Genomic DNA, 16,720 nt, shown 5'->3' with positions numbered 1-16,720 from the left:
AGGTCCTCGTCAACATCACAGGCTATATTTTCATTTGCAAGGCAACGTGGGAAGAATCTTTTGGAGTGACGAATCCACCCTTGTATGGATGCTACTTCAATTTGATCACATGCTTCCTCCATAGCTTGAATGAGGTCCATCTGGACATAGGGCCGGAGATCATAAACCTTCCACCGCCATGCTAAGAAGAATTCCTCGATGGGGTTTAGGAAGGGGGAGTATGGTGGAAGGTATTGAACTGTAAATTGTGGGTGTTGATGAAACCAGTTTTGGACCATGAAAGCTACATTGTCCCAGATGACAATGTATTGCATCTGGTCCCTTTGGTTTGCTGCTGTGATAATATTGTGTATACCCCCACGTTGCCCTGGTACATTGACAATAGCCCTGTGGCCAATGATGTTTCTCACCCTTCTTTTCACTGTTGTCAGGTTAAATCCAGCCTCATCAATGTATATAAACTCATGCGGGACTTCCTCCGCATCCATTTGCAAAACTCTCTGAAATACAGCAAGATATCACCTTGTGTAGCTCAATATACTGTAGGTCTGCTATACAGTAAAATTACATGTACAGTAAAAAGGTTATGTGTGCAGTACACATACAATACTACAGTCAGTGAACAAAACGTACCACCACATATTCACGCCGCAGGACTTTCACCCTGTCTGAATTTCTTTCAAACGGCACTTTATACAGTTGTTTCATCAGAACTTGATGTTTTTTAAGGATACGGGCTATTGTTGACAGAGAGACCTGTTGGACATTATTGAAAAGTTGGTGCTCATTGACAATATGGGCTTGAATTTCTCTAAGTCTGATTGCATTATTGGCCAAAACAAGGTTTATGATCTCTCTCTCTCTTGCTCCTGTGTGAATATGGGGCCCCTTCCTCGGTGTTCTCGACGTTCAATCCTATGTTGGCCAAACAAAATACATGTAACTTACTGTAAAATGATACACGAATACATACCAAAACTGTTGATATAGTGCATGCAGTAAGCTATGGATTTTCTGTTGACAGAAGACAAGTTTCTCACCTGTGCTCTTGATGAAATGTCCGAACTATTGATGCCACTGTGTACCCGCTTAGGTTAGGCTGTACTCTCAGTCCAGCCTCCCTCAGTGTTAGTCCGTGGTTTATTACATGGTCCACAATTGTAGCACAAATTTCGTTACACAGGTTTGGTTGTCTTCTTCGTTGTGCATGTCCTACTCCTCCTCCAGGTCTTCCTCTCCCTCTTCCTCTTCCTCTTCCTCTTCGGATTCCCCCTCTCATCCGCACTCTCCCTTTTCCTCTGACACCGTCCATTTTTGTTGAAGACAGGTGAACTTACCTGTTGCCTTTTTATAGTGCTTAAACCTGATTGGTGTGTCTACAATTAAGCACCAGTGTGTGTGCACACCTGGTGGCTGTGTTTAACCAATTGGTTCATGGGGTGTGTTCATTTGAAAGCCTTTGCTTTGAAATTGCAAGAAAATGACATCATGATAAATTTCTGTGTCAAATGCATACAGGTGTGTTTAGTGTTTTGTAAATCACTGTGTGTAATGTTTTGCAAAAAGTGCGAAGCTGTGCTTACAGTTGTGCAAATCTAGGCTGGTGTTTTGCTCCTTGAGTATAAGGTTTTGCTAATTGTGGGAAAGTTTTAATTTTAGTGTGTAAGCAATTGAAAAAAACTGTAAAGTGTCTTTGGCGTTTCCATGGGTGCAGATATGACAATTGACAGGCGACGCAATGACACCATTACACTGGTTAAAATAGCTGATTTCTCTGGATTTAAACATTGTTGGAAACATTTGGGATAATGTAGCCTAAGTACACCAGTCAACAAAATATATAGCCTAACGTTTTTTTTAAAAAAAACAAAAACAAACAAACAAACAAAAAAAAACCTATATATATATATATATATATATATTTTTTTTTTAAATCCAAAATCTATATCTCTTAATAAAGTTGAACAGCGAGAGCAGCCGTTCAGCAGACGTATTTTTCGCTGTACATATTTTTTTGTCATTTAGACTAGCCTGCAGCAGCTAAAATGCGGTACAGAAAACTCTGCTTACATTTAAATTTTATACTGGGATAAATCTGGGGTGGGAATCGTATTTAGCATTCTAAAATAGCACCGACAGACGTGCTGCTGCGTTAACGTAGGTTCTGCCAATGTAGGCTACACTGCATTTTCACACAGAGAAAACTGTGTGCACCTGCCTACAGCTCTGAGCTGAGCACTTCCCAATTCCCGCTTCCCCCTCCTTCTCGCACCGGGTCACTCTCATTAGCCGTGGATCAATGAGCGGTTTTGTCCGGTGGAGTTTCCCACGTCTGTGTGCTCTGCTGGCAGTCGCGTGGCTCTAGTCAAACAGATCAGAGACTAATTCACAAACATCTGCCCGTGGTCAAAGCCCTCTGACATCTGCTCACATTCTCTGCTGGAGGATAGCGATACAACTTATGGCTATTAATCTACCTAGATCTTTTTTCTAAGACTTCTCTTAGACTGCTATATTAATGCATGTATTAAAGTTGTCTCATGTTTTATATTTTGTAATTTTATACAGTTCATTAATTAGACTATGTCTTTGCCAAAACAATGTCTATTATTTGTTTCAGCCATATGGTTCTGAACCACAATGGTTCAGAGTGCTGGCTCTGTATACCTCTGGGATTGGTTTGGTTTCGTTTGGGTCTATTAAGGACAGGACATGAATACACTTCAGGTCTCAGGTGGTTGACTGTAACAGAACACAAATCCTGGGAATGCCGAGCCACCTTGGAAAACCATCTTGGGTTTTCATGTGACACACAAAGCGTGTAGTTTCTGTGTGTGGAACGCCTCTAGGCTGGACATCTGTTGTTTGCTTTGAGTAGGCCTATGTGTGTGTGTGTTTGGGGGCTCATGCATTGAATAGAGGCAGTGACCTGTCATTTGTGAGTGATGGGAGCGAGCGTGTGGGAAAATATCTCAGGCAAAGAGCTTGTGCATTGAGATGCTAATGTCCCTCCTATAAATAAAGGGCATGCGCAGCGCGGAGGGCCTTAGAAACACCCAGCACTGAGACAGGAGTGAGTGAAACAGTCTATACTGCACGGAAGCCACTGGAGATGACTGCTGCTAACCTCCAACAGAATGCAGGCCAAAGGCACATCAGCGCCAAAGAGGAGAGAAAGGTATTATACGAAATCACTACGAAATGTTCTTGAGCATATAAAATGCATAGACTTAACCTACTTTCCTTTTGTCCTTTGACTTTTGTTCAGCTACGGAAACCCCTCATTGAGAGAAAGAGAAGGGAAAGAATAAATCACTGTCTAGATCAGCTGAGAGAGACAGTAGTTGGTGCTTTTAGGCTTGATGTAAGTGTTTTAAAGTTCATTACATTTTTACATGTTACAGATTTACAGTATTGAAAAATCTAAAGATGTTTGTCACACGGTATTTAAACCAGGCAATCTTACGTCAGTAACACTAGACTCATCATAAACTTATTTTGTTTTTAAACAAACAGCAGTCTAAGTTAGAGAAGGCTGATATTCTTGAGATGACGGTGAAACATCTGCAGAACATCCAGAGCAATAGAGATTCTGGTAAGTAAATGTCGTTTAGCAAAGTGGGTTTTGTACAAAATTTGCAATAGCCATAGTTATTCAGCAGTGTTTTAGTTTGCACTATATGTTTAGTTTTATTGCATTGAAAATGAAAAGTGAAGTTTTCCAATTCCAATTGAAACTTTGGCCTTTTTTGGATTACTGTTAAGGAAAAAGTCTTAGTATAGAACTCCAAATCCACAAGAACAATTTCACTGATACATTCAATTCATTGGTGATGTCCAGATTAACAATTAAAAATATTTTCCCATACATTCAGACCCTGCCTTGGATGCAGAGGCCCAACAGAAGTACAGTACTGGGTATATCCAGTGCATGCAGGAAGTTCACAACCTGCTACTTTCCTGCGACTGGATGGATAAAACCCTGGGGTCCCGCCTGCTCAACCACTTGCTCAAATCTCTACCTCGATCAGCTAAGGACTGCCCTCAGCTCCCCAAGAACTCCCTGACAAGTGTTTCTTCCAAGCATAGTGATGAGTTAAAGAGTCCAAAAACCTGCCCTCCTTCTCCTGTCTTGTACGAGAGAGCCGCCCAGTCTCAGAATCAGTGTTCTACTCCTGTGAGAATGCCACATGATCTCTCAGTTCTAGAGATGTGGAGGCCCTGGTGAAATACCTTTCATTTTAACAGTGGTGTTTGCATATATATATATATGTTTAGGTAGTGCACATGACTTACTTGGACAATTGTATATACCGCTTTGTACATATGTCGACCAAGAATGTATATGTGTGATGTATGCTGCCAGTCTATGTGTTCACACACAGTGCAGTGCTGTATACAGACAGTATTTGCTGACTGTGGTAGACCCTCCTCTAATATGTATCTTATAGATATGTTTCACTGCACGCATGTGTGTGAGGTGGATCTAGTCCAGAATAGCTCCCATTTCAGACCCTCTCTACTTCCTCTCTGAAGTAAAGCTACTGTAGCCTGCATTGTAGAAGGCCCCTATTAATAATTTTTATTTATTTAATTAACACTATATATTTAATAAAAGAATTTTCAGTGTTAGAATCCTTTTTAAATTAAATACATTCTTTATCTACTAATACTGGGTAGCATTTGATTCACTTCTATGTACAGTTTTTAACAATTATTAATAAAGGAGTGGTTTGCAACATATACACAGTAATTTCTTTTTTTATATTTACCTATTCACATACAATTATGTAAATATTTGACATGACATGTTTTGGGGAGACTGATACAGTATGTAAATCAATATCAAACCAATAAAATATTGCTGTGGGTTTGATTTTTGTATATTGAGATGTTGGAATTGGAGAGTCCTCTTCTTCTGTTGTGCTGCCCAGCCTTAAAATCACTGATCTACTCATTCCCTCTGATATATGAAAATAGTTTGATTATTAATGACTCCAATCACCAACACGGCACTTGTCAAATCAACTAAACAACAGCATCATAAACGGACTGATTATATATATTTTATATAGACCATTATTAACATATAGAGAGCCCCATTCCATAACATCTACTTACCAATGTGTAGAGCAATGTCATCCTCCTCTCCATATTGTCCTGTATGCATAGTTTGGATTTAATCGATACTGTCAAAAGATGAAAGTTTCTTTTCACTTGTTTGGATTGATTGGTTACCTATGATGTACTTCACAGAAGACAAACCAATAACAAGTAAATATATTTTCATACATTTAATATTATCTCCTAATCCTACACATAACCTTAACCATCACACAAACCTGTGCACATCACTAGATTTAAAGAGATATATCATGTGGGCCAATTATGACACTTTTGGAGCCTATTAGTTAGGCCTGGTGACAAGTCAGTGTCGGTAGATTTTCCCCTACGCACCTGACTTAAGTTAAACCGGATATCCCAGACACCTATGAATTTATACTCTACTAAGCGTACTTCAATACCTGTTCGAGTCAGCCGACATCTCGGCCTGTTTGAGCACTATCACCTGGTAATAAGCTCTTTAGTGCTCCTCAACAAAACACTATCACTTGAGTATAGAAGTAAAATCTCTAGTGCCTAGTCTGCTGCGCAGCCTAAAAACCAAACAGACACAGAAAGGCAGAAAGGCTCCTAAATTTTTAAACTCACTCAATGAATATGCTTCACTTAATGAATATACCTTAGAATATGCTTTAATCACGGCCGGAGGACCTCGTATCAATCACAGAGAATCCCACCAGCAAGAAGAATACAACAGTTTATATAGGATAGGAGCATGGTAAAGCATTCTACAATATGATTGGTTCTTCATATGCCAAACCCTCATGTTACTAGTTAAAGCAAGATCTGCCCAAATCATGTGTTTATTAGTTTGTTGGTTACTCAATATCATGGGGCTATTATATTTAGATGGTTGTCTAGCTATCCCTAAGTGTCATTTCCACTTTTCTTATTTTTGGACATGATTCAGAAACACACTGACCCAAGGCCCAAGGTTTGAGAACATTTAAGTTTCAAAAGCATATAAATGTTATTCCTGCAAGGAGACTGTGTCTGCTAGTTATGATTAAAAAATTCCATCACACCAAACCTGTACACACACCTTCCTTCCCCGCACTTGGATGTTCTCAATTTGCCCCAAATAGATATCTGCCAAGTTACTAATACACACAACACAGAAAATGCAAATTTCTTAATTGTTTACACAGCTATCTCAATTACAAAAACTATAAAAATAGAAAAGAAAAACAACAACAACAACAACAACAACAAAAGAGGAAGAGGATAGAGGAAGGGTAATATTGAGAGGGAGAGGAACAGTGGAAGAGGTAGAAAGAGATGAGGGGAAAGGAATAGATTGTACAGGGGCTTGTACCATGAAGCCGGATTCACTGGCTAACCAGGTAAGTTTCAGATTAGTTTGCACCAGTCCTGGGTTTTATTATCAAGCAACTATATAAACTAACTTCACAAGTTTCACTTGCACTGATAGAGCAAGATCATTTCTTTTATTTTTCCTCTTTCATGGACAAGTATTTTCTTTAGTGTAAATGCGTTTAAATTCTTCATTTTCTTCAATCTCTTAACCTTCAGCAAAAGAGTTTTGAATCACGCTGGCTCTCTCACGAGAAGTGAATCAGAGTTTCTCTCTGTTGCAAGGCATGTGATTAGCTGTTCACCACTGATGTCACGCATTCATGTGCACACGCTCCACAAACCCAGGATCAAAGCCTGAGTTGACAAAGAAAGTTGATGATCGGCATCATGGTACCAACAAAGCCGGATTGGAGTGGTTTGGTTTTGTCAACTCGAAACTAATCCTATAACCCTGAGTTTGTTCAACTACCATCATGGTACAGGCCCCAGGAAGAGGAGATGGACCAAGAAGAGCTGAGGATGTAGGAGAAGCAAGAAAAGCTGAGGATGTAGGAAGAGGAGAAGAGGGAGGAGTAGAGGGAGAACAGATAGTAGAGTGGAGGGCAATGTGGAAAGAACAAGAGAAGAAAATATAAGACATGGACAAAGGGTAAAGGGAAAGAAAGGTGTAAGAGGAGGGATGAGAGGTAGAAGGATAGGGTACAGACAGGTTTCAAATGAAATCAGAGCCACCCTAATTGACCATGTCATGAATTATGGTCTTTGAGAGAAGCTGGAGAGAGTTCAGACCAATATAAACATTGTACCACAGTCAATGTCCCTGGACGAGTGCTGCAATCCATTGGTGTCCACTGGGCTGCACAACACAGAAAGGCTCCTAAATTTTTAAACTCACTCAATGAAATCCACTTTCCGCATGGTTATCTGGAGCAAACTGAGCGAAATTGCGTATAGTTGTGTGAGACAATGTTCAATTTCACCATTCAGCACTGGTGCAAGAGTGGTTTGAGCATCACCCACATTTCAGGATGGTGTTCCTTCCAGCAAATTCTTCTCTTGGAGATGGAAAGTATATAATCGCAACCCCTACAACCATGTAAGTCTTCTTCAAGTGATGGAAGAGGCTTGTGGAGAAGTTGAGGCACAAGGATGGATACAGCATTCATTGCTTTTTTCCCCACAATGCATGATTCGTGAAAATATATGCTGTGATGTTGATGAAATTCTTTGACCATACTGAAGCCACATTTTCAAATCTCTTCACACATTCAGCGAAACAGAAGTCTTTGCGGACCAAACTGTGAAAAATTTTTCATTGCTTTCACACAAAATGCATTCAGTGACAACATTTTCCAAAATCCATGAACACTTTTGTCATTCATACTTCACTATCTGCAAAACACTATATATTTGCAGCACATTTATCGAATGCTAACACACTGCTTTCAAACTGATCTGCACATTCAAACCAGAATGATGGCAAACTCTGTGCATTTCTGCAGGAATTATGTTGAAATATAAAATCTTAGCAGAATATTTTCAATGAAATTAAATAATAATTATTCCAAAAACAAATAGTTACGATTTCAGCTGAAAGCAGACCCAGGTGTCCTATTTCTAGTCTCTATTACAGTAGTACATTTTTTCAGGCATCTTTTAGTAAATCTTCAGAAGGACTTTGTTTGGAAACATGGATCAAGGAAGCCACATTGGTGGGGAAAGAAGAGTGTTAGAGAGAGGGAGGACTAGAACCCTCACAGTACTGTACATCCATCCATTTTCCAAACCACTTGTCCTATAGGGTCGTGGGGAGGCCGGAGCCTTTCCCAGCGTCTCCGGTCGTCGGCAGGAAAACACCCTGGCATTAAATGACAACGCAAAATGGTCTTACCTTTCTGTCACCAGCAGATGGCTGGTCCATCACAGGGATGACACACTTGCACCCATTCATATTCACACTCACACCTACAGGCAAACTTACATTCTTCAATTCACCTGTCCTGTATGTGTCTGGATTGTGGGCGAGACCCAGAGGAAACCAATGTCAATATGGACAGAACATACAAACTCCACACAGAAAGGCCTTCTGGCACATATGTCATATGTCATTACATGTTGTTGATGTTTTTTTGTTTGTTTGTTTGTTTGTTTGTTTTTATTTTGTTTTTTTTATTTCAACTTTTTATTTTTTGCAAGTAAATTTCTATGTAAAGATATAGAAAAAAAATTGCTGCATTTCTCATTCATTCTTTGTGCAGTAATACAGTCAGTAAAAGAAACGATGTTATTCTTCTCCTATAATGAAATAATGATTTATGTGAAAAATCATTCAAACTTAAAAGATCAAATTTGATCATTTACGTAATGTTCCCTGTTAGTGTTTTTTAGATCAGTGTGTTATGAATGACATGTATTTTTTCTGAATTAGAATTGTTGCCAGTGTTATGGTGGAACGAGCTTATTTTGAGACATATATGAAGTGTTTTGTTGGTCAGAGTGAGTTTTGGAGGTGAGATTAATTGTTTGGCCAAGATTCATGTTGGCAACCCTATGAAGAGTTTTAAAAATGTGGCTTCAGTATTGAACAATGCTTGTTAGCAATTGGAAAAAACCACAACAACAACAAAAAAACTGTAAATAATAATTTTTATCCAAAAACAACTAATTACAATTTCAGCTGAAAGACAACCCATGTCTTATTTTAGTCTCTCTTACAGTAGTTAATTTTTTTTAAGTAATTTTTTTGGTAAATTGGGGGATTGGCTTCAGAATGATTATTATTTATTTTTTTTTTTGGAAACATGGATCAAGGAAGACACAGTGGTGGGGAAAGAACAGTGGCAGAGAAAGGGAGGACTAGAACCCTCACAGTACTATACATCCATCCATCCATTCCATCCATTTTCCAAAGAGCTTGTTCTATGTAGGGCCGTGGGGAGGCTGGAGTCTTTCCCAGCGTCTCGGGTCATAGGCAGGAAAACACCCTTGACAGATGGCCAGTCCACCACAGACAAACACTTATGGGCAAACTTACAGTATCCAATTCACCTGTCCTATATGTGTTTGGACTGTGGGCTAAACCCATGGGTAAACCCTCTGCAGAGGAAACCAACGTCAAGATGGAGAAAACATACAAACTCCAAACAGAAAGGCCTCCTGGCACACCTGGGACTCCAATACTGCACATACGTCATTATACTATACTTGTTTTTGATAGTTCTTTGTTTGTTTGTTTGTTTTTGTAATTATTGCTTCAGGATTTTTTTGTTGTTTGAACTTTTTAAAGTAAATTACTGTGTAAAGATACAGAAAAAAAACTAATTACTGCATTTCTCATTTATTCTTTATGCTGTAATACAGACAGTACCATGAAAAGATCTTATTCTATAATGAAATACTGATTTATGTGAAAATCATTTAAACTTCAAAGATCAAAGTTCATCATTTATGTAATGCTCCCTGTTGTTAGGGTTTTTTTTTTTTTTGTTTTGGTCAGTGTGTTATGAATGACTGAGAATTGTTGCCAGTGTTATGGTGGAATGAACTTAGGCCTATCTTGAGACATATATGAAGTGTTTTGTTGGTCAGGGTGAGTTTTGGAGGTAAGATTAACTGTTTGGCCAAGATTCATCTTGGTAATGCAGACTGTATGAAGAGTTTTGAAAATGTGGCTTCAGTATTGAACAATGCTTGTTAGCAACGGAACAAAAACTGTAAAAAAAACAAACAAAAACAAAACAAAACAAGAAAAACATGTAATTTCATTCATGTATTTGTGTATCTACAGCTGAATTTGTTATCAAATCAATTGCATTTGCATTACTAGAATAAAATGCAGTGCTTCATTATGCAGTGAATACTAAACTGTTTTGCCAACATAAGAGTGTGTTTAGTTTGCTGTGTTAATTGTTTTGAGAGCAACTATATTCATTTGGAGAAATGTGTCAAATCGTTTGAGAAAAACTGTAAATTGAATGTTCGAACCAGGATAAATGCATTGCAGCATTGCTAAAGTAGGCTACACACGCATTAATGAGAATTTGGCGGGACAATTGTGCTTAATTGTCAGAAGAATAATGTAACAATCCCAAAAATCTTTATGGTCCTATACAGGCTTTTCTTTAGTTTTCTTTATAATGTTGTTTCGTATTTTTATTTTTATTTGGATTTTGGAATGAAATGTTACCTGGACATGTTTTCGTTATAGTCATGAATGTTGAATGTTGTCTGTTCTGTAGTCAGTCGAGAGCACCATCGGGCGCCAGAGGAACAGTTGGACACCTGTCGCTCACCCACCCCTCCCTCTCCCTCTCCATGCTCTATTCTATTCAGCCCTGACTGCCGGCGTGCAGCTGCCAACTGACGGCATTAGGTTACACCCGCACGACCCCTCGACCTGTGAGCACAACTCAATTTTGAACAGATTTCTCATGATCTTAAAAACCTTTTTATCTGAAGTCTTGTGCATAAAATATGAATTGTGCTTCCTTTAATATGAACTTTGTTTTCATTTTCTAAACTAAAACAATTCAATTATTAGCCTATTATTTAAACAAATGAGTTGAACTATGTTTGAAGGAAACTCAGCCAACAAGTGCCCAGCATATTGAGAACTTTTAAAAAAGGTTTTCAGGAAAATAAAGGAAGAGTGTGTGTGTGTGTATAAAATGTGGTGCGTGCAATACACATATAATGGATACATATAGGCTATATAATGGATTAATTGTATCCTACAGTCATGTTAACAAGACTCATATAAGCGTTTGCTGAAGAGAAAATATAGCCTACCTATAAACATAAACAAAAAGAATTAAATTCGGCAGCTTCGCTTATGTGTGTTCTCGGAGACAGAGACAAAAGCGCGCGCGCCGATTGGCTGGTGCGAGCACGCGAATGTTTCATTCATATGCAAATGAGCTACTATAAAACCCTTACTCTAGCTTCACATCGATAATATACCAGTCTCGTTTGATTCATACACAAAACACAATAAAGGAGATCAAATATTGTATCTTTAGGCTACTCTGCTTTATTTTACGGACCGAACGGTTCCGGACGGCGGAGCACTGACCAAGCACCTGGTTGGAATGGCCCCCGCGGCTAGACTCAGAAACGATTTCGGGGTGGAGGAGGACGAATTTTATGCCACAAAAGGTGACAGAAAGGTAAGACCATTTTGCGTTGTCATTTAATGCCAAAAAGGATATGGAAGTCTGTGGTAGGCTTAAACACACATGTATTGCATGTTTTTCTCTTTAGACGCGAAAACCTATAGTAGAGAAAAAGAGGCGAGCGCGCATTAATGAAAGCCTGCAGGATCTCAGGGCACTGCTCACAGATAACGATGTAAGTTGATCTCCTCTTTACTACCTCTATCACTGACAGTCAGTAGACAGATAGATAGATAGATAGATAGATAGATAGATAGATATTCATCTCACTTTATAAACAATATTATAGATGTTTATACATATTTATCTCACTTTTCCTTCAGTTGCACACAAAGATGGAGAACGCAGAGGTTCTTGAACTAACAGTGAAACGAGTCGAGAACATCCTACAGAACCGTTCTCAGGGTAAGATGACCCAACCTCAGTTGCAGTATACATAGAGGAATTGGTTGCAGTGAAAATTATTTAAAGCTTGTGTGTCTGGACTTCCAGAGGCTAAAGCTGTGAGTCAAGAGGCCAGTGAGAGATTCGCAGCAGGTTACATCCAGTGCATGCATGAGGTGCACACCTTCGTGTCCACATGCCCGGGGATCGATGCCATGGTGGCTGCAGAGCTGCTCAACCACCTGCTAGAGTGCATGCCATTAAATGAGGATCACCTTCAGGAGATGATCATGGATCTCATATCAGAGCCTTCCCCCTCCAGTGGATCATGGCCAGCCAGAGAGGCGCTGAGTCCAGGAGGCCGCAGTGTGTCCGACCTGTCCTCAGCATTGTCCCCATCCCCGTCCAACCCTTCCAGTGAGGATCTGTGCTCCGACCTGGAGGAGACAGAGACCGAAGCAAGCTCATCATCAGCTGAGGACAGCCTGAACTCCTCCATCATCACACACTCTAAGTTTATGTGGAGGCCATGGTAGAAGCACTTCTTGACAGACCATAAATCTAACTTCATAATCCACCTAATCCTGTATTGGAGCATGCTGGAATTCTTTTGTCATGATGCAGATTCTCATGAGGAAATGGCTAGAGGTTTTTATAGAGGATTTATATACACACATGCAGGTTGATATGGCGGGATATTTCCATACATTTCATACGGAACAGTTTGGAATACAGGGCGATATTTTCGGATGTTTTTCAAACTTGAGTTTTTCTTCAGAAACAAGATGACTATAAAAGCCTTTTTAGAAGTGAATTTTTAGACTGAATTGCCTTAAGAACCGTAATGACTTAAATAGAGACAAATGAGAAAATGCTTTGTTTTAGTAGGGAGAAAGATTTGTTTTGTTTTTGTAGACCTAGTTAAAAACAATAAAAGTCACATTTAGAGACTGTTGAGTAGATTAAGTCTATGGCCCTGTGTAGTAGTCATACAGTATGTTTTTAATATCGATTATGTGCTTTAGGGATTATAAATAACAAAAAATATAATTTAATTGTACTATAATTGTCAGTTCATGGTTTTTAGATCATAGTATTGCAGAACTGCCGCATCTGGGTTGTAAATGTAAAATGTGATACTTTACTAGTTACTTGAAAAAAGTATCTGATTACGTAATTTGCGTTACTTGTAATGCGTTATCCCCAACACTGTTCATTGGGCCATAGAGGGTCAATAAAATGCTTCAAATATTTATGTATACCAGTGACTTACAGTGAGATGTGATCAGTAAGATTGCAGATAAAGTGCTGAGATTCTTAATGGTTTCCTAAGTCGAAGAAACTAGAGGAAGTCCAGAACATTTTAATAATCCTTAGAGTTCAGAGAATGGATAACATTGAAAAGAGATTTTAATTGTTACAGAATTCATTGTAATTTAATTCATTTAAAACAAAAATAAAGCTCATTCACCATTTGAAGAAGCAATCGGATGCATTAACAGATGTTTAAGAATAAATTGAGTCGGGTGAGGGGTCAGTTAACTGTGTGTCTGTTGAGAGAACAGATGGTGATGAAAACAGATCCCTTGAGACCAAGCAGTTTTATGTGGGATGCATATACTTAACCTCTAAACTATTTATTTAATTGTTATTTTTATGACAATTATAAAGTGGTGTTGCTTCATGCACTAACAATCCGTCAAATGGTAAACGGAATGGAACCATGGATGCCAACATTTCCCCTTAAAACATATTACCAATTTTATTTTAGATCAATAGATTATTTGGTTGTCACAGGCTTTTATGTGGTTATCCTTAATCAATTAAAACTGCTGACAGAGAACTAGAAGTATCTTTTTATTACAAAGTAGGAATAATGAGACATGTTTGTTTAACTACATTTATGAAAAATGAAAGATGAAAAAACAGCCACAAACCTAATGACATGCTCATAAAAACTATCAAACAAATTTGAATAAACTAATGTTCATTGACTGCAACTGTTTAAGCAGTCGTCACATCCTTATGGCTCTTTTTCAGCTTGTCGCACAGTCATTTGCTTCAATACTTCACTAATCAGAAACTGAGATGTAGAGAGCCAGTTCCAGTATTCAAACTTCAGCACTATGGCCACGAAGTACACTCGACGGTACTTGAAATGTCAGAGAATAGAAGCAGAGTTTTTCAGGTGCAGGTGCTCAGACAGTTTACAGGATTTCTGTCACTGGTTCACTGTTGGACAACTGCAGTGTGAACAGAACATTTGTATAGCCAAACGACAAAAGAAGAGATGAAAGGTAGAAATTTAAATTTCTTGGACAATTTCTTTATGACCTACAAAACATGTCTACAAAAATATTAGTTCCCATAATTGCACGTCCCTGAACACCCACAACAAAGACTTCCTGTGCATGTTCACAAAAAGACACGAGCGCCCTGTAAGTGGAATAGACTGGTCATGTATATTGTTGGCAGCAGCTTATTTGGCTGGAATGGTCCCCAAACTCACAGTATGGTGGTGTTTCATTTCCTGGTTTTGATTACTGGCTTGATGCATGACAATACATTAGTATTGGCCCATATACTGTTGTGTTCATAATAAGTCTGTTACTCTTTTTCATTTATAAACACTATAGAATAAATGCTCTACACCTCATTCCAATGTCAGCTGGTACAAACGTAGTCTGGTAATATGCGTATGTTCTGATATGTGCACAGAGCATCATTCCACAGAGGAAAACATTACTGTAGCTACATATTAAAACAGTACAAGAGAACTGGAGAAAACTATAAAGAGACAGAACCACAGAGTGTGCTCAGAGGGTCATGTGACAGTAGTTCCAGCCAATCAGAGTGCACACTTGAACAGCATCTTTGGGTTAAACAGTCAGCTATCTGGCATACTTTTGTCTTTACACACACATACACGCATAAATAAACACATTCATAATCTTTAACAAATGACATCTAATTTTACTCAGTGTGTATTACAGGTGTGAACCTGTTGCCCTCTGCTGGTTGAGATTAGTGCAATGTCAAGACACAGATTATCCACTTGGTTGCTCCTTCTCTTCCTGTGAATGAGATCCTCCTCCATCTTGTACTCTTCCCAAAATTCCCACCTCCATATCAGTTAGGTCTTCTTCTAGCAGAGCAGAGACATCATTCTCGCAGTACATACAATCCTACACAAACACATGCAAGAGTTATTCTTACCACTTCTACCAACTCAACTACCAACTAACAATGTGGTGCTCTATATGCACATATTGGGTGAAATATTGTTTGTCGATACTTTTCAGTACTAATTAAGATTTCTGATCAATATTTATAATCAAGGCTTCCCATCTATCTACCAAAACACTCTTCTCTGAGGTCATCTTAATGCATTCTTATCAAAAGTCACATGCAATGCTGCTTTACATTTTGACCAAAATGAATCATCTTAGAAAGCAGCACACTTGTATATACTTATAGGGCAGCTTGAAACAAAGTCTCCACGATGCCTTTATCTTTATAAGTATCGATTGTAAGTATCACGGTACAATGTATATCAGTTGCAGTTCTATGGCTGTTTTTTTGATTATCGTCTCCATCGCAGTTACGTTCATTTGACAATAATGTTCATTGTCATCACAAAAGTTTATTATATGCATGTGTTTTAAAGAGCTTTGCCACTTTCAAATGATTTTACTTGCTGACATATGGTATTTTGAATGCACACGCACACACACACACACACTCGAAGCGTGCGCACATAAAGCCGACTGCTGTACAGCGCGAGTTCTCTTTTGCGTCTTACTGTCAAAAACACACAAGCTTCACAAGAAAACAGACAATCACTTACTTCTTGAGTCTTTTGTAGCTTTAATAAAAACTGTTTTATGTTTAGTTTATTCGGTACTTAGTATTTTATTTTTACATTGGACAATTCAATATCTTATTTGAATGCTGCTGTGAAATAGACCTGCTGAACCTTAAACATTTAAAATAGGGCTGTCAAACAGTTAAAATTTTTAATCTGATTATTTAGACAATGTGGCAATTAATTAATCTGTTAAGTGGCAAATTAATTATTTATTTTTGGGTCAACTATACCTTTAATGTATTTTTTTTTTTAAATATGGAAATATTAAATTATTTTTTTTTAAATGAAATGATACTTTAAATAAGAAAATAAAACTGCAAATGCCTAAATAAGTAAGTCATTGAGTCATTCATTCAATTCATTCGATTCGTTCAAAAGGCTGATTCACTCAAACGGCTGATTCATTCAGGAATTAAGTAAATAATGGCTCTCTTTATGAATGGGTCATTGAATCATTGGTTCATCTGACTGATCCGCTCAAAACGCGTGTTGCTCGGAGACACACAACAGTTCTGCGTATGCACTAGGTAATATTTCTGTTGGCAAAATTGAGCAAAAGCAGACACTATTGTGTCTAAAATATAACACAATATTAACTAAATATTTATTGAACTGTTGTATAAAATCAATATCACATTTGCACTTCGTGCTATTCAGGACAAAAACAGAACAGTGATATTGCGCTCATTACTCGTGTGATACTATATCATGACATAAATATAAGACAATAACTCATACAGTGGCATTTTTGCCCTGATTTCTTTAATTTTAGGGTCATTCTAACTGCATTCCATAGGCTTCATCACGCAGTGAGTTGTTGCCCTGCTTCATGCTTATCAGCAATCAACTATATGAA

General features: G+C 38.3%; 3 protein-coding genes across 5 annotated transcripts in view; 2 read left to right on the top strand and 1 right to left on the bottom strand.

The window, feature by feature from the left end:
• Window positions 1-3,026: 3,026 nt before the first annotated feature.
• Window positions 3,027-5,359, top strand: her8.2 (hairy-related 8.2). The gene is made up of 4 exons (XM_051862420.1): window positions 3,027-3,178; window positions 3,269-3,364; window positions 3,517-3,595; window positions 3,876-5,359. Exons 1-4 carry the CDS (start codon window positions 3,113-3,115, stop codon window positions 4,226-4,228), a joined length of 594 nt encoding a protein of 197 aa, XP_051718380.1. The 5' UTR covers window positions 3,027-3,112; the 3' UTR covers window positions 4,229-5,359.
• Window positions 5,360-5,453: 94 nt separating this feature from the next.
• her13 (hairy-related 13) lies at window positions 5,454-14,924 on the top strand. Its single transcript, XM_051863954.1, has 4 exons — window positions 5,454-11,606; window positions 11,701-11,787; window positions 11,936-12,017; window positions 12,105-14,924. Exons 1-4 carry the CDS (start codon window positions 11,529-11,531, stop codon window positions 12,530-12,532), a joined length of 675 nt encoding a protein of 224 aa, XP_051719914.1. The 5' UTR covers window positions 5,454-11,528; the 3' UTR covers window positions 12,533-14,924.
• The window catches only part of LOC127496215 (period circadian protein homolog 2-like), a 31,905-nt gene continuing 29,025 nt past the window's right edge, over window positions 13,841-16,720 (bottom strand). For all 3 annotated transcript variants that reach the window (XM_051863946.1, XM_051863947.1, XM_051863949.1), the window contains one exon: window positions 13,841-15,181. In XM_051863946.1, the coding sequence (XP_051719906.1) occupies window positions 15,044-15,181 (138 nt within the window). In that variant the 3' untranslated portion in view covers window positions 13,841-15,043. The remainder of the gene's footprint in view (window positions 15,182-16,720) is intronic.

The sequence above is a fragment of the Ctenopharyngodon idella genome, chromosome 15 (assembly GCF_019924925.1).
Source record: "Ctenopharyngodon idella isolate HZGC_01 chromosome 15, HZGC01, whole genome shotgun sequence".
NCBI lineage: Eukaryota > Metazoa > Chordata > Actinopteri > Cypriniformes > Xenocyprididae > Ctenopharyngodon > Ctenopharyngodon idella.
The sequence above is the reverse complement of the archived record's forward strand: the minus strand, read 5'-3'. Positions and strand labels throughout refer to the sequence as shown.

What these genes read in the sequence shown, in the direction of transcription:
- her8.2 (XM_051862420.1), top strand. Translation starts at nt 3,113, where the DNA reads ATGACTGCTGCTAACCTCCAACAGAATGCAGGCCAAAGGCACATCAGC. An exon ending in GCGCCAAAGAGGAGAGAAAG is followed by an intron (nt 3,179 to 3,268) that starts GTATTATACGAA and finishes ACTTTTGTTCAG; the next exon opens with CTACGGAAACCCCTCATTGA. An exon ending in TTGGTGCTTTTAGGCTTGAT is followed by an intron (nt 3,365 to 3,516) that starts GTAAGTGTTTTA and finishes TTAAACAAACAG; the next exon opens with CAGTCTAAGTTAGAGAAGGC.
- her13 (XM_051863954.1), top strand. Translation starts at nt 11,529, where the DNA reads ATGGCCCCCGCGGCTAGACTCAGAAACGATTTCGGGGTGGAGGAGGAC. An exon ending in CCACAAAAGGTGACAGAAAG is followed by an intron (nt 11,607 to 11,700) that starts GTAAGACCATTT and finishes TTTTCTCTTTAG; the next exon opens with ACGCGAAAACCTATAGTAGA. An exon ending in CCTACAGAACCGTTCTCAGG is followed by an intron (nt 12,018 to 12,104) that starts GTAAGATGACCC and finishes CTGGACTTCCAG; the next exon opens with AGGCTAAAGCTGTGAGTCAA.